This window comes from Podarcis cretensis, assembly GCF_951804945.1.
Source record: "Podarcis cretensis genome assembly, chromosome: 14".
Lineage (NCBI taxonomy): Eukaryota > Metazoa > Chordata > Lepidosauria > Squamata > Lacertidae > Podarcis > Podarcis cretensis.
Window position 1 is genome coordinate 19,588,848 of NC_137183.1, and position 27,218 is coordinate 19,616,065.

Genomic DNA, 27,218 nt, shown 5'->3' on the forward strand with positions numbered 1-27,218 from the left:
AAAGTTGCAGCTACATTCTTAGACTAGAATGTTACCTTTGACTTTTTTGAGAGATGGATCAGAAAATTCTCATATTGCTCTATGGCAAAAATCAAATTAGGAATTGGCTTGGATTCCCGCAACACTTTGGCCTACAGATGGAAGGAAAGCATTGAAGTGTATTAAATACAGCGGCAGCACAGTTACAGAATCTCACAGTAAATAGCTATGTAGGCCTTTCAAATATTTTTAATATCATTTCAGGGTGAGTATTATCCACATGATTAGGTAACCAAATCCTGGGGAGATATAGATGCTCTGAATTTGATTAGACCTCTGAGCGACAAAACTGACTTGAAAAACAGCTATTCAAGGCTTGTGCAAGTTTATCTGTCCTCCACAATTCAAATTGCACCTGTGAGTATTCAGTGGTAGTTTATGCTGCCATCCTCTGCTACTGAAGGAGCAGAGACTTAAGGCTTTAAGTACATCCCATTGAAAATTAAATAACTAAGGGTCCAGTGTATTTCTGGGCAGAAATAACCATCCTCACCATGACTGTAGACACCTCAGCTGTTGTCTTCTCCTTTTTCTTCTTTTTCTTTTCTCCTGCCATGCTCAAGGTTTCACTCTGGATATTCTGAAAGGAGAAGTTGCTTGACATGTAAAGATAGGGGATCGAGTCTCTCTTTATAGGGTTAACAAGGTGGTATAAAACCTTGGAGCAATTCATAAAAAGAGAAAGCCCCTTTTACAGGGAGTGTTCATTGCTGAATTTATATTTCGGTTTAATCCAGACCTATCCCCCTCTCCCTTCTTGCTACTCTAGTTCTGATCTTCCCATTGACCTTCCATAGTCCTCACTCTGAAGAAGTCATTTTTGCAATCGTAATCCATCTTTGCAGGAAATACTGAGCCCCTCATCCATACCACAACTTCGTTAAATATGGGCAGGACAATTCTGTAGTCTGCAGCTTTTTGCTGCACAGAACACAGAGTAAGAGTAGGATAGTGCCAAAATTCATATCAGTACCTCCCAGATTTAAAACACGACTTGGTTTAGTCAGAAGAATACACTCCATTCTTTTCTATTATTGTTAGGATTCTCATTTTCCTATCTTGCCACTGATAGCAGCATTCTCTGCATTTATGAGCAGGGCTATTTATGCTGAGAGCATAGGAAATTGTGCCAGGTACAGAATTTAGCTTCCTCAGCATCACAGCTTTCACTTAAACTCAAAACAGCAGTCTCTTTAAATGAACCTCAAGGCAGCAAGCACAGGTATGGTCCCATCTAGGCACTGACCAGACCCAAACCCACTTGGCTTCAGCAAGGTTGATGCCTCCTGTGCCGTCAGCATATGTAAATGCTGTTTTCCCCTAGGTTAATAGATGCACTGTTTGGGATTGGGAGTGTGAAATGGGAAATTCAACTTTTTGGCTTACCTGCACATATGTGATGAAGGCATAACACTGGGGGGTCAAGTGGGAGCCAGAGAGTCTAACCTAGAGAAGATAATGCCACTTATTTAAGGATAATTATGAAAAATGTTGGTCAGAAATTAAGAGAGACTTAGATAGTTGGACAAAATTGAAACTTTCTTTGTTAGGCCGAATTGCTGCTATTAAGATGAATGTATTGCCAAAAATGTTGTTTTTGTTTCAAACACTACAGATTGTGGACAAGACGGAGTGCTTCCGGAAGTGGCAGAGAGATATTTCTAAGTTTGTCTGGCAGGGCAAAAAGCCCAGAATTAAGTTTAAGATATTAACCGACGCGAAAGAGAGAGGGGGCTTTGTCCTGCCGGACTTAAAGTTGTATTATGAGGCCGCAGCTTTCTGCTGGCTAAAAGATTGGCTACTTCTCTAAGACACTGATGTATTGGATTTGGAAGGTTTTAACAATGCTTTTGGTTGGCATGCATACTTATGGTACGATAAGGTTAAAATCAATAAGGCCTTTAAAAACCATATTGTCAGAAAAGCAGTGTTCAATGTCTGGACAAAATATAAAGACTCACTGGAAAACAAAACTCCAAGGTGGCTATCACCTCTGGAAGCTAAGGCCCGAAAAAGACCCAATATGGAGGCCAAATGGCCAAAGTATTGGGAAATTTTAGAAAAAGATGGAGACAATTGGAAATTGCAGAGTTTGGAGAAAATGAAGGATAAAGTGCGAGACTGGTTACACTACACTCAGATTAAAGAAGTTTTCAAAAATGACAAAAAGTTAGGGTTCCAGGTGGAGAAATCGAAATTGGAATCAGAACTGCTAGAACCTAAGACTAAGGTACTTTCAAGAATGTATAACTTGCTGTTAAAATGGAACACACAAGATGAAATGGTTAAATCGGCTATGATAAAGTGGGCACAGGATATTGGGTATAACATTATGTTTGAGGACTGGGAAAGGTTGTGGACCACTGGGTTGAACTTCACTGCATGTAATGCTTTGAAGGAAAATGTAATGAAAATGATATATAGATGGTACATGACCCCAGTTAAACTTGCCAAAATATACCATTTGTCTGATAACAAATGCTGGAAATGTAAAGGGAATGAAGGAACGTTCTTTCACCTCTGGTGGATGTGCCCTAGAGTGAAGGCCTTCTGGGAAATGATATATAATGAGTTGAAAAAGGTATTTAAGTATACTTTCCCCAAGAAACCAGAGGCCTTTCTCCTGGGTATTGTTGGCCAGAGGGTGATAAAGAAGGACAGAACTTTTTTCCTGTATGCAACAACAGCAGCAAGGATACTCATCGCCAAGCACTGGAAAACTCAAGATCTACCCACACTGGAAGAGTGGCAGATGCAACTGATAGACTATATGGAATTGGCTGAGATGACCGGCAGAATCCGAGACCTGGGAGAGGAGAGGGTTGAAGAAGACTGGAAGAAATTTAGGATTTATTTACAAAAATACTGTAATTTGGTTGAATGTTAAGAAGGATGCCAGACCATAAATAATTGAGCACCACTAAATTAGACGTAATCTGGATGATAAGTGAGATTGAGGAAAATATAAACCTTTTGGAGAATTATTAGACTAAATTAAATGAATGAGATTTAAGAATGTAAACAAGATGATAAATTGCTGGGAAAAGTTTACAATGATGTAAGTGGGAGCGGGAGACGTGAGGGAGTCCAAAGAAGCTTTGAAAATATGTTATGATATATGTCATATTGTTTATTATCTTTGCATTTTGTATTTAAAAAATCTCAATAAATATTTATAAAAAAAAAAAAGATAATGCCACTTATTCCAAGAATTTTCTTCCAGAATTAAAGCAGAAACTATTATTCGGCACCTACTAACAGACATTGTACAGGATCATGTAACACCCACCAGCTTTTCTAGCCGTCCTGGAATCGCCCATGTTGTGGTTCGGCACACTTGGAGATACTAAAAAAAAAAAAAAGCAATGCAAGAGGACATAGTATATGAGCCACAGGAACTCCCTGCTACAGAATGCAAATGGTCTGGGCATCCTTGCCTATTAGCATTTGTGTTTTGTAAGATCAGCAGCAGAGATCCTACAGAAATAATACTTTCAGTGCCCCCCAACTGAAATTTGGCAGGTAGCAATTTATTAAGAGTCAGGATGTTCTTAGTAGTGGTGCCCTTCCACAGGGATTTTCTGCCCAAGTAGGCTAACGTAAAGCACCATAAGAATTAGTCAGGCTAAATAGCAGGTTATACATTTTAGAAACAAACTGGCATGATCTATACATTACTGGCTACCTGAGAGTAGCTCACCATCAGTTTTTAGGCATCCAGGCTAAGTTGGGCTTAGGGAAAGATCAGGCCCTCAAACCCAAACCTCATGCCTTGGGTCAAGAGCACTCACATATTTTACAAGGCTTGTAAGAGTGGTGTACATCTTGCTGACACTCCTGAGCAGTGTGTCCACACAGCTTCCCGGAGGCAAGGCTGTTTGTACCAGCTCGTGGTATGCAGTCAACAAAGTCCCAAGCTGAAGAATGATTGCCTTTTCCAGAGGCTGGGTTGGGTTTGTTGCTTGAGAGGCATCTTCTACAAAAGGAAGGAAAAAGCTTCGTAAAAACCACAAAGGTCCTTGATATCTAGAAATAGTCACATAGCCTGTTTGAATGGGTGTGCACTCTCCTTTAAAAATCAGGTATACAGTTTAAACATGTTCCAAGTTCAAGCCCAGTTCTTGGTTGGTCAGATAGCAGCAGCATTAATTAAGTTCACTTCTTACAGCTTTGATTTATGTGTCTTTTCCTTGAGATGCTGGCCTTGATCATCATATCCCGGTCACTACTGGAACAAGCTTTACTTGGTGGTGTCCTTGAATTCAGTTTGGAAATTTCAGTTGGTCTAGAATGTGGCTGTCATCTGTATTGATTAACAAATTTGTTCCTGAGCTTAATTCAAACCATTTCACAGAGTTGACCATGGTTGGGGCAGATGGACTACTTTTTGTCCTATGAAAACTTGTTTCTCTGGGGTCTTTTCCTAAAAACTGTGCCAAAGGGCCTTTTGTCCATGATCCTGTGTTGTTTTTTCTTGAATTGACAATAAGGATGAGAGTGGGAATCGTCAGCTGAGCTGTTCATACTTCTTAACAAGAGACAACCCAATAGGACACCATTTGAGAACTACTGTTCTTTTTTTTACCTGCTGCCTCCAGTCCCAAATGACTCTTCATCTTATTGATCAGCCAGTCCACCTCTTCGAGGACCTTCTCTGCTCGACTCAAAATCAGTAACTAAGAAGAGAAGAAGAGTTTGGATTTGATATCCCGCTTTATCACTACCCGAAGGAGTCTCAAAGCAGCTAACATTCTCCTTTCCCTTCCTCCCCCACAACAAACACTCTGTGAGGTGAGTGGGGCTGAGAGACTTCAGAGAAGTGTGACTGGCCCAAGGTCACCCAGCAGCTGCATGTGGAAGAGCAGAGACGCGAACCCGGTTCACCAGATTACGAGTCCACCGCTCTTAACCACTACACCACACTGGCTCTAAGAGAGAAAGAAATTGCTTTGAATAGCACATTGTGCCTTGCAGGCACAGGAAATTGCCAAGTAGAATTTACTTGTCACATTTATGTATCACTTTTCATTAAATTTGAACCTAGTTTGTGGTTTGTTAGTTTGTTTTACACCAACTCACACAAGCTGTAGGAGCTGCTGTCTTGGCGTTCACAATAGCAAAGTGGGGCTGGTGCTCCATTTCAATATCCTAGGCAGAGAGTGGGGGATTAAAAAGATGAAACAAGCAGTAATTTAGATACCTATCATTTTATTATTATTATTCCACCATTCCTTTTTATCTTCACAACAACCCCACGAGGTAGGATAGGATAATAGTCACTGGTTCAGTGTTACTCAAGTGAGCTTAGTCTCTAAATGGGGATTTGAACCCAAATTTCTCTGGTCTAACACTCTAACCACTACACCAGCCTGATTCTACGTTCTTTCAACAGCTATATCCAGGAAGGGGATTTGGGGATACAGAACAAGCGCACAAGCTCTGCATTGACAAATGCATGCAGACTGATAAGCTCAGTCTAAAAGGCCCAACTGATATGTTACCTGGTCTATGTCCCCAAGCTGAGCATGGATATCCTGGGCAAGCTCACGCAATACACTGCCTGGGCTCTTGATGAGAACATGCAGACTGAAGAGCAGGGCTAGCAAGCCCTTGCAGCAAGGGGCGTCATCTGCGGAGAGCGAAAACACAAGCTTTGGAGACACCATGGCTGGTCTACTGGGTCAGGCCAACAACCAACCCAGCCCAGCATTCCATCTCTTAACAGGCCTTCGGCAAATGTAACACTGCTTAATCTCCTTTTCTCATGTTCACGGCAAATTAAAGTTAGCACGACACCTGCTGACCGCAGTTCCAAAAATGGTAAGGAAGGAAGGGAGAGAGAGAGAAGAGAATGTGAGCCCACAGGATGCAACCTAATCATGGCGAGGAAATCAAGGAGTGTTGCACTTGCACTGGGTCGCATGAAGATGTTTAGTGGCCCGAACATCTGTCAAACAACTTTGTGTACCCTTATCTCCCATTAATTTATTTAAACCTTTCTTTAAACCTGGATGCTACATTTCATTTGATTACCTAAGCTGCAGATGTCATAAGGCCTGAGGCAGGAGAACAAAGTCTTACCTGGTCAGAAGTCTTACCTAGGCTAGTTTCCTTGCAAATCTTGACTGTCCAGGATAACAGCTGCATGAACTGCACAAGAAGAGAGAGGGTGACTTTTCTCAGTACAGAATTATTAGTGTTTATGTTGTTGTAGAGCCACTATGAGAGCTGTTTTCAATGTGGGTTGAAAGGCAGATCAGAAGAGTTAAGAGAGAATAAATAAATGATACGTATTAAAAGCAAGAGTTTAATCAGATAGATTGGACTGAGGGCTGGTCCACATGTAACATAAAGGTAAAGGGACCCCTGACCATTAGGTCCAGTCGTGGCCGACTCTGGGGTTGCAGCGCTCATCTCGCTTTATTGGCCGGGGAGCCGGGTACAGCTTCCGGGTCATGTGGCCAGCATGACTAAGCCGCTTCTGGCGAACCAGAGCGCACGGAAACGCCGTTTACCTTCCCGCTGGAGCGGTACCTATTTATCTACTTGCACTTTGACATGATTTTGAACTGCTAGGTTGGCAGGAGCAGGGAACGAGCAATGGGAGCTCACCCCGTTGCGGGGATTCGAATCGCAGACGTTCTGATCGGCAAGTCCTAGGCTCTGTGGTTTAACCCCAGTGCCACCCGCATCCCTACATGTAACATAGAGACCAGCTTAAACATGAGGAACAGCTGGTGGATCAGGCCAGTGGCATCACACTGCAGTATATACCTGGAGGGAGGAGGGCTCCAAGAGTTTAGAAAGAGTTGCAAGGATGTTGATTAACAGAAGTGCTTCCTTGCTGCTGAAGTCATCGTCAGCATTGCTGAACTGGTTCACTAATGACCTCTGAGAAGGAGGGGGAAAGGAAAATAGATTTCATGAGCAAACAACAATTTTTAGAAAGCAATCAAAGGAGGGGAGGAAGGTGGGGTGAACACTTTTTGAGACTCAAACTTTCTGTTCCTGTCCAAGTATTCTTAGGCAATTCCCTAAGTAGGAGATGCTCCTTTCCTAGATCTGCTTCAATGGCTTTGCAATTGTAAGCAGCGAACTGAGAGCACAGGCCCAGTATCTCTGCCTACATCCTCCTGAACAAGAGTCGATCCATCCCTTCAAGCAGTTCAACCCCAACATCACCTTTCTGCAGTTCACCTGAAACTGTCGAATCTGAAAGGCTGCTTTCTCAGTGACGTTAATGTCCCCGTCTTCCGCATCTTCGTTTGCAATATCTGGCAAAAAGGAAAAAAAAGGAGGAGGGAGAATGGCAACAAGGTAGAAGTTGAGGTCAGGAGAGAGAAATCATCACAACTATACACATGGAGATTATCATTACTTTGAAAAGCAGTGGCCGGCAGTATATTTGCTTATATTTATAAAAATACTTGTATGCTGCAGTTTCTTTAAAAAATATAAGTAGCCTACAACAATTTTATTTACATATACAATAAAAAAACCATGCAAAAACTTAAATTCACAGATCATCAGCTCACTATTCCAGAAGATAGCTTTCTTAATTGTCTGCGTAAGCTTGGCACCATAGAAAAGTTTATAGTGGACACCCAGAGGTTAACAAAGAAGGGGCCTGCAGAATCTTTACAGAAAGAGCTTTCCGCAGGAGTGTTCCGATGACACTTCCAGCCCCTTCACTGACAATTCAGCAGAAAACGAGCCTTAATGCTTACCCAGTGCCTGCAGAAACTGTGGGATCTTTGCTGGATACAGCTGTTGCACGGTGTTAAAGATCCGCAGCAAACCCTCCAAGCACAACAGTGAGATGCTCTTGCCCTTCTCCTTCTTGCCCGATTCTTCAGCTGCGGTTGGGATTGAGGTGTATCTCCACAGCAGGACTCTTTGGGGAAAGGGGTAAAGTAGGGGGTGATTTAAGGCAGGCTTAATGTGTGATGACTAGGAACAGCCAACCCTTGTACCCAAATTACACATCCGCTATTACTGTGCTTAACTCTCTATTCATGCATGCAGAGGAGGGTGGGGGCAGAAGTTCACGTCAGGTCATCTCTTACATGCACCTCTTGCTCAGTACTGTCAAAGTTAGTACAGTCAAAGTCAGGCCTGCACAGTTTGTGGCCAGCAAAACCAAGCACAGGCAGCAAGATACACACTGGGCATACCACCTGCTTGATAATTTCTCAGGTTCCTGCCGTCTCAGGCAGGCAGCAAAAACAGAATGAAAATCAAATCCCTGGTTGGCCACTATATATAGCTGACTAACGGCACCCTGCTGAGTGGGTGTATCTTATGACAAGTCCTTCATTATGGCTAGGACTTCCCCAGTCTTCAGTGGCCCAATGTGATCCTAATAAGAATTGGCCAGGAGTCCACCTAGTCCAGCATCCTGTTCTCACAGCGGCCAGCCTGTGGGAAGCCTGCAAACAAGAGCTGAGTGCAAGAGCATTCTCCCCTCATGTGGTTTCCAGCGACTGATACTCAGAAGCATCACTGCCACTGACGGTGGAGACAGAACATAGCCATCGGGGTTGGCAGTTGTGTACTTAACATGCTGCAGCCTGTGCAGGGAACCTAGCCACTAGTGTATCTGGTGAATTTGGGTAGAGGACCCAGAAAAATGTATGTCCTCCCCTGGACTTCATTCTGCCCCTACTGCTGCTGAGAAAGAGCAGAGCCAGGTGGGTGGACACAGCATAGGCAAAGAATTCCTGCCCCAGAGAGACGGAAAACATCTGTTTGCTGAGTATTAAGCCTAGAAGCCTACCTCCCCAACCCACTCCCCTGGCTTCTGTGGAAGTTAGCAACATCAGCAAGAGGGTAGGGAAGAGGATTTTAAGAATCACTGTCTCTGCATTGCCTCCAACAGTCAAGAGTGCTGAGGACTGGGACTTATGGATACCAGTAACAGCTAAAATGCCTGATGAACTCTTAACTTCCCTTTGCCCCCACTGTCCCTGAGGAAGAGCAGAGTCAGGGGAGGCATGGCAGATGAACATCTGTTCAGGTTTGCTTGCTATCATTGGGAACCACCGGCATACCTAAGACAGGCAGCTTCAAGAAACAGCTCATTTCTCTTGCCTCGGGGATTCTCTCAAGCCAGGATGAAAAATATTCAGGATGCATATTCTTCTTGCCTAGATATACTTTATAATGGCAGTATCTTATTATATTATAGAGCTGAATTTATTATTGGAAACCTCTGTACGATAACTTTGTTTACAATATTGCAAAAACCATACAAAACAGTTTGGCTTAACTAACTACTGCAGAAGTCTGCTGCTCAATGGCCTCAAAGACCAAGAGGCTACTTGCTCAGAATCCCAACACTGGCTTAGTTTCAAACTCCTCTTTGTTTTCTTTCTCCACCTTTTAATATGTAAGAGCTTGAGATATTTAAGAGGTACCCTTTACTAATACCATACCAAAGTCTTCAGGCCATGTGACTCACCGAGTGATTCTACAGAGGTTCTGGAACATCTTATCTCTGTTCTGCCCATCAGGCCCATCTGTTTGTCCCGTCTCCTCCAACTGCTGTACTTTCTGCAAGGCCACACTGACAGCATAGCGCATAAACTCACTGCTGGAGCGCAGAACAGCCAAGCTCTCCTCGTGGTTCTGGGAACAGTCCCTGGGGCATCAGAAGAAAGCAAATTCTCAATGGTTGTCAAGATGGCAAAAAGGAATCATGGATGGAGCCAGAGTCTTAAGCTACCCCTAAAATTGGGTAAAAGCATATTCAGGCATCAAGAGAGAGACAAAATTTCTAGATACCCTAGATGAATGTGCCTTGAAACTCAGGTCCTTACCTGAAGAGACTTGTAAGTAATGTGCACACAAAGCCCATGGAAAGGAAGCTTCGGGCAATTTTATTTGCCGAAGTGGGTTTGTTCTTCCCAGCTTTCTCTTTCAGGATTTCGCACAGTTTGGTATAGCACTTGAACAGGCCCAGAACATCTTCAAACTTGCTCTTGCTGCAACACACATTGCAGAAATAAAAATGCAAAAAACCATGAGACAAATATTTCAAAACAGAACCTAGGTATTTTTATTTCATGTGTCACTCATGAAACCCACAAACATGCAAATATTAGTCATTCACTAGAATGGACAGGTAACTTAGTTGGACCCATTAGCAAAGCTGTTTTAAAAGAAATTGAGGGAGGGTAGGACAAAGTAAAGTCTGAACTAATTTCCATCCTACTGGGATTAAAGGACCACTACTACATGAGGAGAGCTGGGATTAACACCACTGGCAGTCACTTGAACCCAGAACCTTCAGAGACTTAGTCAAGGGCCCAAGTGTTAAGCTCAACAAGACCATCTAAGCTTTCTCACTATTTCTGATATCAGGAATTGTGCTGAACTTGCAAGCTCTATCCCATGCAGTTTGCAGCTGGGAAGTCCTACTGGCTATATGCGTAGACGCTGGTGGAGGGCAGAGGGAGGGAGGATAACTTCATTCCTTACCTGAAATTCCCTATGCTAAAGTTGTACTCAATCAGGATCTCACAGACACCCATCACTAAAATAGCGTAGATATTGTTCTTCAAGCCCACTCCTGTACACTGAGAGAAGTCTGCCGACTTATCCTGAGCATAAAAAGCAAAGAAATTAAAATCTCATCCCCAGGGCTTTGCAGAAAGAAAGAAAGAAAGAAAGAAAGAAAGAAAGAAAGAAAGAAAGAAAGCAGACTTCTCCCTTCCTGTTCCTAACTTACCAGTTCAAAATCTTCTAATTCACTCTTGATCATTCGCCGTGTGATCGACTCCAGCATCTCCTCCAAGTCTTGCTGGAGACCCTTATCATCATCATCATCTTCTTGTTCTTCTTGTTCTTCTTCTTCCTCAGCCTGTCGGCGCAGGCTTAAGGTGCTCTTATACCAGGCCAGACAATGCTGAATACAGCAGAGTAAGTGAGCCTGAAGGAAATTGCAGCATCAATCATTAATGGTCATGCAGGTTGCTCAGATGCCTCCTCCCTCCTCAGGAAAATGTTCTTGCCACAGATACCAGCCTCATATAACCACCATGCTTAAGTCAAATTAATGCACAAAGGGGTTAATACTATAAAGCAGTGGTTTTCAACCAATGTGCTGTGGCACCCTGGGGTGCCTTAAATGATCCAGGGGTGCTGCGGGCAACACTGGCCTCTGTCCCTCTTTCTTTCCCTCACTACTCTGATGTCCTCTTGCATCTCTGCATCCCAAAGGCTTGTACAGCTGTTTAGTGTAGCAGTCCGGGCTATAAGCTCCACATGCGAATGGTGCCTCTGGGAGGCACCTTTCTTTGGGGCGGGGGAGGGGGGCAGCTCAGAGACCAAGGAGAGGGGAGAGGAAGCAGAGGGAACCCTCCACAAGGGAGGGTGTTTGAAAAAGGGCAAGAGGCTGCCAGCTCTGCAGGCAAGGGGTGCCATAACCGGACTTCTGAGCCCACAGGGGTGCTGCAGAAAGAATGTAGTTGGTCAAGGAAGCTGTGGACCCAAAAAGGTTGAAAACTTCTGCTATACAGTAATCTGTTCTGCCAGGACACCATTCACGCCATTTCACTAATGGTGCGGGTGGGCCTTTAACCCTCCCCCAGTCTACTCCCTTGTGCTTCTGATTCAGACCCAGCAGCTGCTAACCACTCTGGAAGCTTTTCTTCCAAAGCAGTGCAGAGTAATGCATTGTTTAAGATAAAAGGACCTGCAATTTATTTATTTATTTATTTATTTAATAAATTTATATATTGCTTGATTGTTAAAAAACAAACAAACCTCAAAGTGGTTTACAAAAAAGATAAAACAATAAAATGGAGGGAAAATTCACAACCGTACTTTAAAAACATACAAAAGTAAAAATACTGAAACGGATTAAAATTACCCTACCTTTCTAAGCATCTGGGTAGGCTTGTCTAAAGGTAAAGGGACCCCTGACCATTAGGTCCAGTCGTGGCTGACTCTGGAGTTGCGGCACTCATCTCGCTTTATTGGCCAAGGGAGCCGACGTACAGTTTCCGGGTCATGTGGCCAGCATGACAAAGCCGCTTCTGGTGAACCAGAGCAGGGCACGGAAACACCGTTTAACTTCCCGCTGGAACAGTACCTATTTATCTACTTGCACTCTGACGTGCTTTCGAACTGCTAGGTTGGCAGGAGCAGGGACCGAGCAACAGGAGCTCACCCCGTTGCAGGGATTCGAACCGCCGACCTTCTGATCGGCAAGTCCTAGGCTCTGTCGTTTAACCCACAGCACCACCTGCGTCCCTTGTCTAGTAGGTGCCAAAAAGAGTACAGTGATAGCACCTGCTTGATCTCAATAGGCAGGAAGTTCCAAAGTTCAGGTGCTGCCACACTAAGTGATCATGTTCTTACAAATATGGAATGGGTATTATGTGGCGTCTGTAGTGGTGCCAGTTCTTAATTTATGAGAAATATGCTGGCACTTTCCTTTGAAAGATGCTAGTTACAAGCTCCAGATATCAGTGGAACTGAAAACAAACTTTTAAGAGCCATTATCCAAGTGACCCAACCCTTCAGCGCTCTCACCAAAGGTTCTTGCAGGAAGATTTGGTCTCTCTGAGCCAGGATGCATCCCTCTAGTTTTAACGGGGGCAGCAGGTCAGGTTCTGGCTCATAATACCGCTTTATCTGCCACAATAAATAAGGAACAACATTTTTACAAGTGAGAATCATTCCCACTTTACTGCTAGGCAGGAAAGGGAACAGGGGAGAAAGGCTAAGCATCTGAATTAAAGTTAGAAAGAAGAAATAAATCTTCCCTAGCTTAGGATTGCTGAACTAGGGTGAAAACAGATACATACTTCCTTACCCACACTTCTCTGCCCAGGAACAGGAATAGTTTTTTTCCACCACCGTGTGTGAGGTCCACTGACATACATAACTGGCTCAAATGTACACCAGCGCAATTTTCAACCCTCTCTTCCCACCTCCCCCTGCTCCCATTTAGACCAGATTTTCCCACCCCTCCTAGATGTCTGACATGTTTTTCTATTTAAAGAGTTAAAAAACCAACCAATCACCAACTCTCTGCTCCTTTGTTTTCAAACTTAAAGCAATGTTCTGGGCAGCGAGAGAGGGAGGTGGAAAGGAAGTGTCTTTATGACTGAGACAAGGGGAAGCCAATTAACCTTCTGCACAGACAGCTTCACCTGGAAACAGGAAAGACAGCTTACTCCCAAGTTTGGGAGTTTGTACATCTGTCCAAAAAGGAGGGGGGAGCATGAATCCACATCTCAAGTGCATTGTTCAAGATATGTGCATTTTCCTTCTCTGTTATGTAACTGATACACGGCTCACTGACCTTCCATCTGTTTTATTCCCCCCTCCACCAGGCGGCTTCTAATACTTGTTTTGAGTTTCAGGAGCTTTGAAGCAGAGTTGGAGAACCCCAGGCCCAGGGGCCAAATGTAGCTCTCCAGGCACCTCTCTACCTGAGCCTCAAGACTCTCCCCAGGCCACAACCTCCACTGACAATGCTTTGCACCCACTTTTAATGATTTCGCCTAGCTGGAACGAGTCCCTGATCTGTGATAATAGATAAAGGTAAAGGGACCCCTGACCATTAGGTCCAGTCGTGGCCGACTCTGGGGTTCCAGCGCTCATCTCGCTTTAGTGGCTGAGGGAGCCTGCGTACAGCTTCTGGGTCATGTGGCCAGCATGACTAAGCCGCTTCTGGCAAACCAGAGCAGTGCACGGAAAAGTCGTTTACCTTCTTGCCGGAGCGGTACCTATTTATCTACTTGCACTTTGACGTGCTTTTGAACTGCTAGGTTAGCAGGAGCAGGGACCGAGCAACGGGAGCTCACCCCGTCACAGGGATTCGAACCGCCAACCTTCTGATCAGCAAGTCCTAGGCTCTGTGGTTTAACCCACAGTGCCACCCGCGTCCCTGATCTGTAATAATACCTCTTGCTTTATGAATGAAGGATGGAAAGCAAACACACACAGTGTCTACCGTAAGAATCACTTCAGTTGCTCTGCTCACTTTTGCCCCAGGTCCCACCCATTTTTTACTTCTTACTCTGCCCGCCACAAGCTTGCAGCCCTGAGAAGGTTGCCAATGAAGGAATGAGGTCCATGGAAAGGTTCTCCATCCCTGGTTAAACCATCAATGACTGTACATTTCCCAATGGAGGCAGCCAGAAACGCAGGTATAAGCAGCAGGTTTAAAAAAATAAGAGAGAGAAGGATAAGATTCTAAGTTGATGCATGTCCTCACTTGTCATCTTATGAGTTACCTCTTGCTGTTTATACTCTGCTACCCCACCAGATAGCAAAAGCAATGAAGTGTCCTATGGCATCTTAAAAACTAACAAAAAATGGTAACAGAAAAACCTTCCGGGTCTAAGGCTGCCATTTTGTCCGAACCAGAATGCTTTGGTTTGTGCTTTCCCTATAAACCTGAATTTGAAACCAGAATCAGAAACTAAGATTGGTAATGGCCCTTGGCTATACACAATAAAGGCCTGACTTAACCGAGAAGCCAAGATCACACAGGGAGGGGAAGACTGGGGAGAAGAGAGCATGTGAGCCTGGGGCTGGAACATGCAATACCAAACTACGGTTTGTCATACTGTCTGAACCAAGCCTGCAATGTTTTGATCTTGCCATATACCTGAGAGAGCAGCATCTCCAGAATGGAATTACTCAGTTGGGAGTTTCTCCGCAGGACATCATAAAAACCCTGAGAGGAGGGAAGAAAAGTTTTTTTAAAAAAAATAGAGCCTTAAAAAACTCTTGCAGGCAATTTTCATCACTGTAGGCAATGGAAGACAACCATGCTGCCTCTGCTGCCTGCCACTATGCTCAGAAGCAAATACTGAGCCTCACAATATAACACACAAAACCAAATGAGGTGCCATCGCACTGCTATGAAGCACAGCAGAGGTGCGGAAGGGTATTATACAGCTAGAGCACTACAACACTCCAGCACACAAAAACTTACCAGAAGACCAGGAACCAGCTTCCCAAAGGCCTGCAGATGCTGACATTAATCCACAACCTCGACACTGCTTGAACCGAAGAAATTATGTGGAACCACGGCCAAAAGGATCCTCCTTACCTCATAGAGCATGAATCTGACATCAGCCTGCTGACTTAAGCATCGCCGCAAGCTGCCCAGGATTTCTAGGCAGAAGGCCTCATTGGCTGCTGCGTTATAGCGGGTATGAACATCCACCTGGACCTAGAAGGCAGTAACAGAGTCATGAGAAATCATCTCTGGTTTATTATGACTGAAGCCGCAATCCTATGCCCCTGGGGCTGCACAGGACCTTTGGGAAGCTGCTGGCTGCTTACCTGACTCGCACCAATTGCCTGGCTGCACTGGGAGGAGGTCAAGCTACCCAGAACCTTAAAATTCTTTAAGAGGAGCAGAAACCCAGCAACTGCTGACTTACGGGCCTCCAGCTGCCTGTGATGGAAACAGAGGCAAGGGAGAACAATTAAGGACACCCATGGATGCTTCTGCTGAGAATTTTGGGGCACCCTGTCCTCCCTACCTTGTTAATGCTGGACAAAGCTTTGAGCTGAATTCCCTTAAAAGTTGAAGTGAAGAAATAAAACGACAAACAAACAAACCTAGAGTGGAAAACCACGAAGGTGTGCAGGGTTGCTTGTTTACGGTATGATCAAGTAGATAAAATGTGCTGTGTGTTGTTTTTTAAAAGACAGCAACCCTGTTTTTTAAAGACAGCTACTTATTTTTACATTTTATTATTGGAACCCATTATAAATAATTATGTCTATCAACCAAGCATGATGAACTTTGGTTCATTTTTCATGTCATGGAGAAACTAATTCCCCGAGGCTTCAGGAAAGGGCTTACCCACACTTGTCCTGTGGCTAGAAAGTCATGGGTCCAAGCAGAAAACCTACTATTTTGTGCTAAATCAGAACAAACAGCAATCTGCAGAAAACCCAGTTGCTGTTTGCTCTGATTCAGCGCTAAAGACTGGGTTTTTCCAGCCGGGGGGGGGGGGTGGGGAGCGGCAGGGCAAATGGAGTTGTGGGTGAGCCCTTGGGTAAAAAAACTAACGCATGCAGAATTTGGAGCGTATGGCACTCCAGGAGACTCCATCTGGCTCTTGGGACTCTCCACAGGTTACATCCTCCTTTCCACCTGTGTTGTTTATGTGATAAAAGCAGTGAGGGGTGGGGATAGGGAAACCAAGGAACTCCATAGATGTCTATTTACTTTGAAAGCATAAAAAATGACTTCCGGGTCGGCGCCATCGCCGAATGGCGGACTCCCTCCGAGCTCCGGAGGGAGTCGGCTGGGTAGGGGTCGGGTCCTGCCATGCCGGTGACGCGGGGACCCTCAAAAACCATGGGCGGAGATGCCCATGGACTTGGTGACTCAGCGGGCACCGTTTGCGCCCCCCCAACCCGCGAAGGAGCCTTTTTAAAGGCTGCGGAGCGGGTGACGGGGGGGGTGTGGTGCTGTGAGTCCAATGCTTCCCCTGCCCAGCGAAGCCGCATGCCATTCGGCGGAGAGCAACGACTTCTTCTTTGAAAATTTCGGATTTGGACTAAAAGGAACAACCCGTGAGTAAATTGATTGGACTTAAAAGGGAAATTTGATCTTTGAATTTGGAGCGAGCGGGGGGAGTGCAAAAAGGAAGTCCGCCCCCCCCATTGTAGATGGCTCAACGCAAGGATTTGACAACTAAGATCGAGAGATGAACTTGTTTACCTGAAAAAAAAATTTAACTTCACGAAGGGAAATTACAATAATTGTGCTGGAGGAGAAGACTGATTTGTGGGAACTAAAATGCAACCCCCCCGGGAACCGGGAACGATCCGCTATGAGAGACTGGTGAAGAGACACAGAAACTTTGACAGCTGTCAAAGTAGCTGTCAAAGCAGGAAAATAAAAGAGAACTTTGTTACGATGGCTTTGCTGGTTAGATTTGTTACAATTTGGACATAAATTATTGGAAATAAAGGCAACAAGTTATTTGACTTTTGGGTCTGATTTTGAAAGAAATTAAGTTACCATATTCCCTCTAGAGGGAGGCTGGGACATTGCAACAGTAGCAGCAAGTGGAAAAATACTATGAATTTGAGCAGGATCTGTTATCTCTTGGGAAAGCTGCAAAAACGAAGCATTATTTTGTCTACAGAGGTTTCTATACTAAAGGAGACAATGGATTTATCTATTGAAGAAAGGAAGGGACTTGACGCAAGTTATGTTCCTGAATAACAAAAGCCTCTGTGGAGAACAAGAAGTTTCTGAATTAGAAGGTTTCTGCAGCAGAACAGGAAAAAGCAACCTGAGGAATAAGAGCTGGACCAAATTTGAAGCCGGAGTATTTGGAACATCCAGACTTTAAAAGGACCAAGAAATAGAATTTAAGTTAGACTCTTAAACATAGAGGTCTGGATGGAAGAACAATGACTTTTTCTGAGAGTTTTTTCGAGATTGGACTTTCTGAAATTAAAAGCTATCAAAAGACGGCAAAGTGGAGTTGAGATATAGACGTGGATACACCAGGCTGGCAGTAGACAATGGATGAACTTTGGGGATTGGAACCGGGGAATGGGGGGGGGGAGATTTGGAATCCAAAGGCTGTAAAATTATATATTATTTCTTTCTTTACTTTTTTCATGTTTGTTGTTTGAAAATAGGGGAATTCGTGGAAGGGAAATGGGGTCGATCTTAGGGAATTATATAAAATATAAGGAGAAATGGTTCATTAAGATAAATAAGATAAATTAATTTGGAATAAATGGGTTATTTAAAATTACAAATAAGGTTTTAAAATTTGGGGTAAGAATCTGTGGAATCAATTTAAGGGAAATGGAATACAAGAGGGGGAGGGGGGGGAAGTCCGGGAAACATGCCACTGAAACCAAGTGTAAATCGTATTTGTTTTTTCTTTCTTTCTTGCTATCTTTCCTTTTTATTCTGGAAATTTTTTAATAAATATTATTAAAAAAAAAAAGAAAGCATAAAAAATGGCAGCTTACCCAGAAAACATTGATTTGCGAAGAACAAGTATCAGGGAGTCCCTCATGGACATGCTAATTTTCAGCAGTGGCTGGGGGGGAAAAAGAACGCATTAAACCAAGTGCTCTGCAGTTTCGCTAAAGGAGCAGCAGCAGCAGGAAGGCCAAGAAGTGAGGGATGAGGAGGACATTTTATCAGCATAATCAAGGAGCCACGTCAGTCATTTACAATCTATGAGCCACAAGAGAACTGCAAGAAATAAATAGGAAGCCCACAAGCAAGACCTGAGTGTAGCGTTTGGTTGACACACAGGCGAAAGAATCACCTACACTTTAGAAGGGGAACCTGTCCCACGTTCTCCACAACAACTTTATGCTACTAGGCAGAAACATCCGTTTTCTAGCAATCATCTGGCCTGCTGAGTTATTTGATCTCTGAAACGTTAGCTGAAGTGCTTTATATCCCATGCCCTTTCCATCTTTTATCGATTTTTAAATATACAGATGAGATTGCAAGGTGCCTCGAGCATTTATTTTAAATGGAAAGAAGGGATAAAAAGATATTTTAATGAATTAATTTAAGAGTAGTAACATATTTCAAAGTATTTTTTTAAATATGCTGCACTCTTCCGTAAGATATTTTGAGGACTTTTTGAGCTGAAAACTGACTAGTATAAAAGAACTTTACCTGCACGGCCTTAAGCAACCCTTGTACTGTGTCAAGAGGCAGGAATGACAAATGATCAAAGGCCTCTGCGACTTTTGAAGAAGACTGCTGAAGGATGAGTGGGGCAGACAGGATAATACCGGACAACAGATCTGAAAGAGAAAACGGTAATGAGGAGAGCTGCAGCCTTCAATAAGAGAAAGAGAAGGCCAAGATGTCAGGAGCCAGTGTCAGAGGCTTAATGCTGTCCTTTTCCATACCCAGCATGCAAGTCTGCGGAAACTCCTCCCCTGACTCCCTCTGTGTACAGAATGACTTGTTCCCGGCTCATCCTCCTCCCCCTCTACGTCAGACCCACTGTCAGACGACAGGCGGCTGATAATCTCTTTAGGCTCTCTATAACTGCTGGTTTCTGTCCTTTCATCTTTTCCCGTTTGCCTCTCCCTGACAGCCAGGGACAGAAAAAGAAGTGCATTTGATTCGTAGGTTCACAGGTCAAGAAAAGACAACTGCACAAATTATGAAGTTACCTTCCAAAAAAAGTAGAACAGTGAAATATAAGAGGTCATACAACTGACTTCTTCAAATATGTTCTCACTAAGGATTGAGGGCCAGACACTAAGTATTTCAGACAAAGACCAAAAAGACTCATGTTCAAAGCCCTAATCAGCCAGGAAGCTCAGTTAGCAAACTAGAGTCAGTCTCCATCTCTCACCCTTACCTACATCGCAGGGTTGTTATGAGGATAAAATGGGTGTGGGAAAATAACTTTGTATGCAACTGGGGCTCTAATTGGGAATAAATTACATTTTGACTATGCTACAAACCACTGGTTTTTAGGTTTGGCAGCAATCTGGTGTGATTTCATTTGCATAAACTCCCTTGGACTTTCGGAACTTCCGGGTTAGCGCCATCGGCGAATGGCAGAGTTCCTCCGATCAGAGGAATGGGCTCCGTGGAAATTGGGTCTTCCCGCCGCGGCGAAGGCGGGGACCCGCTAGAAATCCCAGGTGGAAGAAGCCTGGGAACGTGGGGTTCGGCAGAGCACCAGGAGCGCCTTCCCTACTCGCGGGGAAACCCCTTTTTGGGGTTCCGGAGCGGAGTGGGGTGAGCAGCGCAGTGCATCGAACCGACTGCTACTTTCATGGAGGGAAGCCGCGCAGCCATCGCCGGAGAGCGCTGACTTTTTCCTGATGACAATTGGACTCTAAAACAAGTACCCGTGAGTAAAAACGGAAGACTGGATTAAGAAAACTACAAAATTTATGAATTGGACACGGAGCGGGAAGGTCTAAACAAGAAGTCCGGCTTCCGCTTTGTAAATAGACTGAAGCAAAGATCTTATAAGCTAATCAGCCTGGAAAATTGACTTAAAGATTGAAATTTCCTGCATTTATAAACAACAAAATCCCCCTTGACAGCAGAGGAAAAGGGGGAAAATTTTTTGATCTTCTAAGCCTGCAGGAAGAGAGTAAAGGAACATAAGCCCCCGTCGTCCCAAACCTGGGGGCGGAGTGTCAGGACAGAAAGTTTTGGAGATGCCCATCGATTGAAAGTGGTTTACCTTTGACAGATAGTAAAAAGAAGGGAAATAAATTAACTTTAATGCCGCTTTCTGCAGTTTGCATGTTAAGGAAACAAAGTATTTGAAAACCGAATGTAAATTTTCCTTTGTTGGATACATTTTAAAGATGGGTGTGAACTGAAACTGTGTCCCCTAGAGGGAGCTTGTCAATTTGTTGCTGCAGTTTATAGAGAAACTCTACAATCCTGGGAATTAGACCGTGGGACCAGCTGCCCGACCTTGAACAGCAATGTGTTCGGAAGAAACCTTGTTGTCTGACCTTGGCAGAATGAATGCTAAGCTACAACAGCTGTACGAGAAAATGGACTTAATGAACGAAAAGCTAGACTCTATGTCTGTTATAGCCAGTAAATATGAGCCAATAGAAAATAAGGATAAAGAAGCTTCACAACAACTAATTCAGGAAACTGGCTTGACAGGGCAAGTCCAAGGTCAGATGATGACGGAAGAGGTTGTGATCGCACCTCAAAAGATACAGATGGAGAAACCTAAAGTCCTGCATGACCAAAAGCTGCAGTATTGCAAGATTGAATATGAAGTGTTTATGGAAGTGTTTGGAGTTAAGGAAGCTTTCAGCTCTGGCGGGACTCTGGAACGGGTTGACAGCTATTTCTGGAACAACGACTTTTTGGATTATAAAACTAACCTGGGGGAGTGGGACTCTGGGGAATGGGCTAGTCTGATGAAAGGAAATGGAGACTATTACCGGTTGGAGTTCCCCCGAAGCCCACCTCCCAAGAAGAAAGGGAAGAAATCACGAAAGAAACCAACAAGGGACAGGGAAGGGTGTAAGAATAAACATGAACAAGAAAATCTGCAGAGGGGGCATGGAAGTGACTTAAGAGCCTCGGATATCAGAACACCAGATTGATGGACTGGACGTGAGACTGAAAGGACTGACATAACCCGAAACCAGGCAGAAGGGACGTTGGATAAAAACTTGAGGAGAACTTCTTTTTATTTTTGGAATTAGCTTGATATTATTGAAATAACAGGGAATTTGTTGGAAATGAAATAATTGGCATTAGTAGAAAGGCTTGAGGAAGTTAAGTATAAATATGGTTTAAATTTTGAAATTTTATGGGAAGAAATTTAAGGACTATTAGCAGAAACAGTGTATTAAAAATAAGGTTAAAAAGGAATATGCAAAAAATGGCTTGACAATTAGATGAGAAATAGAATGATATATTATGTTTTAAGATAAAGAACGAAGATAAAACAAGGAGGGGAAAATTTGCTGAATTAACTATTGGAATTGAAATACAAAGGAGGGAGGTGTGAGGAAATCTCAGAAATAAGTAAATGAACTATAGGACAGAGAAAGAGGGAATTGTTTTTAATTTGTTTTTATTTTTCTTGTATTTTCTTTTTTCTGTATTTTATATCTGGTTTTGTTCTTTTTTGGATAATGTAACTTCTTTTTTCTGTTGTTCATTTTTATTTTATTTTTTTTTGGAAACTTCAATAAATATTATTTTTTTTAAAAAAAAAAACTCCCTTGGACTTTCTTTGCATAAACTCCCTTTCTGTAAATGGAAAGACTGGTACAGTTTTTCAAAAACAACAAAACATAATAACAATAAGGTACATGAGAGAGTGTCTAAACCACTGAGCCTCTTGGGCTTGCTGATCGGAAGGTCAGCGGTTCGAATCCCAGCGACTGGGTGAGCTCCCATTGCTCTGACACAGCTCCTGCCAACCTAGCAGTTCAAAAGCACACCAGTGCAAGTAGATAAATAGGTACTGCTGCAGCGGGAAGCTAAACGGCATTTCCGTGTGCTCTGGTTTCCGTCATGGTGTTCTGTTGTGCCAGAAGCAATTTAGTCACGCTGGCCACAGGACCCGGAAAGCTGTCTGTGGACAAACGTCGGCTCCCTCAGCCTGAAAGCGAGCTGAGCGCCACAATCCCATAGTCACCTTTGACTGGACTTAACTGTCCAGAGGTCCTTTACCTTTTTACACAAGAGAGTATGACTGCTATGTGAGACTTCTACTTCTTACAGACAGACAATTATGGCTCTGGAAAACAGATGGAGCACCACTCCCTTCTTAAGTTGAGGGAGGAAAGAAACCAAGAAGCTGTTTTATCGAACTGTACAGACATGAGATTTCCCTTGCAATAATGTGCCCCATTTGCTCATTTCACAGTTACCTAAGAAGTGGCTGATAGGAGAGCCTGCATTTGTGATGACTCTGTTCAGGACCTGCTCCAGTATTTCACTTCTGATTGGTTCATGGACCTGAAAGCAGACAGGACATTAAAATTCAGTCACAGGTCGACTTTTGAGGCTGTAGCCAGACTTGCAGATTTATCAGACCATAAAAAAAAGTTTACTCCAATATTGCTCCTATGACTAACATAGCCCTAACTATGAAGCAAGTGGAAGGAAAGACCCTCACCCGAATTAATGCCCCTCCAGCAAAGGATGATGGATCAGTCACTTTTGGGGCAGACAAAGGCAGCTAGCCAACCTCAAAATGTGTGCATATCACTACTGTGTGCTTAGCTCAGCCTAATCATAAGTTGTGCTCAGAATTGTGACTCGTGCAGGAACGCACAAGGGCTGTGCAATTCCTTCTCTTATATGGTGTAAAAGTAAACATTTTTGGATTTAAGGAAGAAAAGTGTGGCTCCAATTTTAACTGAAAGAAACAACAATGCTTGAAATGTTATCAAAGAACTGGAGAAGATAATATAAATCACAGCTGTTTCCCTATAATGGCATCTCCTTACCTTGAAGGCTTCCAATAGGAGATCAGTTCCCAACTTACAAGCTTGCTGGGCTGGAGTTTTGGAAAGGCCGTGATTCGTTTCCACGACTTTGCCTCCCAAAGTTCTTTTTGGCCCATAGGAGTCCATCAGGATGAATCCAAGATCCACCAGGCCCCGAGTCACATGATCCCAACCAAACACACTGGATGGAGTCATTAAAAGAAGGGAGAGGGAGACAGCAACTTTAAAAGAACATTTACTTTTTATTCATTTGCTTACGGGCTTTGCATATGCATACGGTTCACCACTGTAAGAATAGGTTGCTGAACCAGATGGGCATAAGCAGATTCTTTTATGTACATACTTGGGCATGGGCAGAACTGGGTATTTTTGCAAAGGCAACAATACTTTACAGCATCTTTATCTCCCCACTTACTAAATGTGTGCATTACTATCAAAGAATAATGCCAGGGGTTGAGGAGAGAGAAGAGAAACAGTGAGAAATTTGTCCATCAAGTTCTTCATTGGTAGACTGCAGAAACTCACCTGTTTGCCACAACTTCCAAAACCACGGCAGATATGTCATAGTTTTGAGGAGCCAATTCCTGCAGGAACTTGGAGCCCTGAAGAAACTGCTTGTCCTTGAAGCTCCTCATAACTGAAGATTTCAAAAAGTCAAAGACCTAAAGCACAAAAGTTGAGTGGGCAAGAGAGATTACGCTTGTCCAATTTCCACCACTGAGTGTCCCAGCCAGAACTAAACATTACGTGAGCAAACCTGCCAACTAAAAGCTCCATCAGCCCACCTAAATATTCTCTATCAGGCTCACTGATGTAGTCAAGCGCTAGTAGGGAAAGACATACCTGGTCTTCAAATCGGTGTATTCTGGTCACTGAGAGCAGAATGGTTATGCTGAAGGGACACAAGACCTTGCTAAGATCCCCTTGTTGCTCAGTCTACAAAGCATCAAGCAAATGGAGAAAGTTAGAGGGCTTCATATTTATAATAAGATGATTATATATATACTGTGTGTGTGTGTGTGTGTGTCTGTGATTTATAAAGTAAATGTTTCCTTTTTTATTTAAAACTATAGTTAGAATGGAAGTTAGACCAATAATGGACATGAGTGTTCCTCTTGTCTCAGCGGACTAAGCTTGGCAGCTATGTCACTGAATCTGTTTCATCATGTAATTTATTCTACATCAAGCTGTCTTATAGTGACTCAGACCATTGATTCATGTAGCTCAGTGTTTTCTGCAACAGCTAGCATTGGCTTAGTTATTTGGACACATAGTTCTCAGCTTTGGTTGAATGTTCAGCTCTTCTAAACAAAAGTCAAAAGCCAAGTTTGAACTAGGATGGCAGAAGCCATCACAGCATTCTCCAAGCCCCTCTGGATCCTTGTGCCCCAAATACTTTTCTCTCCAAAACTTCAACAAAAGATGGGGATGGTTAGGCAGCAGAGTTGGTTCAAGCCTGTGTAAAGCCTTTCGCTCTCCTTTTTACAGGAAAAGAGACCATCTTACAGATAGCCTTCCTAACACAGTCCTCTTTGAGAAACTGCTCGGCTATAAATGCAGCGCTTGGGACTGTTTTGCTCCCACAGCTGTGTAAATGCTGCAGAGCTGAATTCTGAATCTCCCTTCTACCCCTTTCTCTTTGTCTTGCAGGGAGAAAGAGCCAAAAAGAGGACACAAGTCCAGCCACTAGGTCCATGTGGTTGGATTAACATAAGCAGGGCTGCCAGATTACGTTGATTTTTGTGTCTCTCTTTCTGCAAAAGAGGGGCTCCATTTGGATGTAACATTCCTGATTTAATAAGTCATAATTTATTAACCTGGGAACAAGCATCAGACCCACAGAGCCACCCCCCCCCATTTCAGCTGCCACTTTCAGCAATGCAATTGTTTAATGTGGTAAGATGACATTACACCACAGCTCCCTATAAATCAGACATAAAGAAGTGTGGCTTAAAACAACCAGGAACACAGTGCCAAAGCCAGCAAGCATTTCACGCAGCTGAAAAAAAATGAAAGCAGGTAAGACATCACAGAATTCTAGGAGTGACTGGCATTCCAAGTCCTAGAAGACTGCTATCAACACAGACCAAACTATATCTAGCATTGGCATAAACAAATTAATGCTACCAATATCTGGCATATCAACGACATCCTCAGCATCAACATTATGCATTTGATATACCTTTAAGTATTTTATTAGCTCTTTTCCCAAATCCTGGTCCAGAGTAATAGCCAGCACGATATGCAGAATGACAGTGCCTTCCACATGGCGAAGTTGGTCCAGGGGCACTGTGGCTTCTTCAAGGTCCATTGATCTGAAAAGAATCAGTCACAGAGAGGCCAAAGATAGAAAGACAGTTGTGGCAGGGATGGAATAAGGACAACCACAGAGAAACTAAAACAACACATTTGCCCCAGAATCGAAGGTGTCCTTACAGGGAAAAGAGAGTAACAAATATCAGAGCAGAAAAATGAGAATATAAGAGGGGACTCACTCTGAATTTCCCTGCTCTTCTTTTTGCTTTTTATCCATCTGATTGAAAAAGTTGATTATCCCTTCCAAAATGTTTTTCTTGCTGCCCTGAAAGATCACAAGACAAAGTAAACAGAAAGTGCACCACAGTATTACGGTAATAAAGTACAGTAACAATAAACATTCATACAAACATTTGGAGAGAGATTATGTCTCAGTAGTGGAGTGCATGTTTGGATGCAGAAGGTATCAGATTAAAACTTTCTGGCATCTCCAGTTAAAAGGACCAGGTACCAGGAAAGATCTCTCCCCAAGACCCTGAAAAACTTCTAACAATCAGACTAGGCAATGCTGGTCTGAATTGGAAGTTGTTAATGTTTAATGTTAGATAATGTTTTTATATATATTGGAAATCGCCTAGCCAGATGAGAAGGGTATAAATAATAATTATTAGTATTATTACTTATTGTTGTTGTTGTTATCATTATCATTCATTATGTGATCTGAGTCATCCACAGAACCTACTGCATGTCAGTTGCAGGGTCCAGGTTTTGAGATTTGCGGAGCCTGGTCAAATTTTCCAAAAAGCTTACCTTTGCAGAAAGCAACAGAAGCTGATAAACTAAAGGAGGGATTTCTTGGAGGTCCAACTGAGAGAACATCCTTAAGACCTTTTCCACCACAAACTGCAGCTCTTCTGCACTCAGTGGGATATCCCTGCAGAGTAAAGATGAAAGCCAGTCCAGATCATCTACCCAATCATCAGTCCAAAACATCAGCAGAGAAGCCTCTGGGTCCACAAACACCACGGTACAAAAACCAGCAAGTATTATTTATGATTTACATTCATAGCCCAACTTTCCTCCAAGGGGCTCAAGGCAGCCCCACCCCTCAAGTTATCTTCACAACAATCCTGTGTGGCAGGTTAGGTTGAGACTGGCCCACAATCATTCATGGTTAAGTGGGGATTTTAATCCAAGTCTCCATGCTCCATGTCTGATACTGTCTGCACTACACTGGCCCCCAAATGGTATATCCCAGAAATTAGCCTTGGATCAAGAACCTTTCCCACTTAGGAAACACTTGGCCAACTAGAACTTCTTCCAAAGTGCAAGCATGGATTATGAATGACATGCCTAGTGAAACTGCTCTCCCCTCACCTCTGTAAGTGCTCCCGAAGTCAGCAATGAAAAAAGAAAATAAAAAAAATTGTAGAGAGGCTACCTGAACATGGAGGAGAGATGTATCACATGTTGAGAACTCCACCTGCCCATATAAAAATCAATCAGAAGGTTTGAAAACAGAAAATAAAGTACTAACAAAAAATACTTCCAGCAGGGATAGTTGTGTTACACACGACAGTTTGTGAAATAAAGGGGTGGTGAGAGAGATGTCTGCCCCAGTGCACCTACAGTTGGATTAATTGCAATAGCTGCCCTTGAAGATGACTCAGAAACTTCAATAGCCAGATTACTGGCTGGGGTCCTAGTTAGAACACATATAATTGCCCCCCTTTTCTAAAAAAGAAAGCAACAACCCTGTACAGGTTGCCAGTTCATTTCCAGATGTGATTCACGGTCCTCATGTCGGTGTTCAAAGCCCTAAAAACGTAGGCCCCAAATATCTGAAAAGACTATCTCCTTCCTTACAGACACTCTTGGGTGTTAAGACTGGCAGAAGGTGCCTTCTTTGTTATTCTGCCACCCTCAGAAGTTCAGTGGTGGCAGCCCAGGAGAGGCAATTCTCTGTGGCAACCCCT

At 43.4% G+C, this 27,218-nt stretch overlaps 1 protein-coding gene across 2 annotated transcripts in view; it reads right to left on the minus strand.

Moving 5' to 3' along the window:
* The window catches only part of FANCI (FA complementation group I), a 34,897-nt gene that overhangs the window by 2,459 nt on the left and 5,220 nt on the right, over nt 1–27,218 (minus strand). For both annotated transcript variants that reach the window (XM_079954193.1, XM_079954194.1), the window contains exons 8-37: nt 26,684–26,725; nt 26,053–26,176; nt 25,482–25,567; nt 25,169–25,301; nt 23,830–23,922; nt 23,512–23,648; nt 22,987–23,167; nt 22,405–22,492; nt 18,689–18,819; nt 18,022–18,092; nt 15,349–15,463; nt 15,113–15,235; nt 14,666–14,734; nt 12,577–12,678; nt 10,769–10,969; nt 10,519–10,640; nt 9,858–10,022; nt 9,500–9,679; nt 7,767–7,933; nt 7,237–7,313; nt 6,814–6,930; nt 6,138–6,189; nt 5,541–5,668; nt 5,119–5,187; nt 4,625–4,715; nt 3,831–4,015; nt 3,329–3,385; nt 1,426–1,485; nt 533–619; nt 36–131 (exon numbers count right to left, since the gene is read on the minus strand). In XM_079954193.1, coding sequence (XP_079810319.1) covers nt 36–131; nt 533–619; nt 1,426–1,485; nt 3,329–3,385; nt 3,831–4,015; nt 4,625–4,715; nt 5,119–5,187; nt 5,541–5,668; nt 6,138–6,189; nt 6,814–6,930; nt 7,237–7,313; nt 7,767–7,933; nt 9,500–9,679; nt 9,858–10,022; nt 10,519–10,640; nt 10,769–10,969; nt 12,577–12,678; nt 14,666–14,734; nt 15,113–15,235; nt 15,349–15,463; nt 18,022–18,092; nt 18,689–18,819; nt 22,405–22,492; nt 22,987–23,167; nt 23,512–23,648; nt 23,830–23,922; nt 25,169–25,301; nt 25,482–25,567; nt 26,053–26,176; nt 26,684–26,725 — 3,349 coding nt within the window. The remainder of the gene's footprint in view (nt 1–35; nt 132–532; nt 620–1,425; nt 1,486–3,328; nt 3,386–3,830; nt 4,016–4,624; nt 4,716–5,118; nt 5,188–5,540; nt 5,669–6,137; nt 6,190–6,813; nt 6,931–7,236; nt 7,314–7,766; nt 7,934–9,499; nt 9,680–9,857; nt 10,023–10,518; nt 10,641–10,768; nt 10,970–12,576; nt 12,679–14,665; nt 14,735–15,112; nt 15,236–15,348; nt 15,464–18,021; nt 18,093–18,688; nt 18,820–22,404; nt 22,493–22,986; nt 23,168–23,511; nt 23,649–23,829; nt 23,923–25,168; nt 25,302–25,481; nt 25,568–26,052; nt 26,177–26,683; nt 26,726–27,218) is intronic.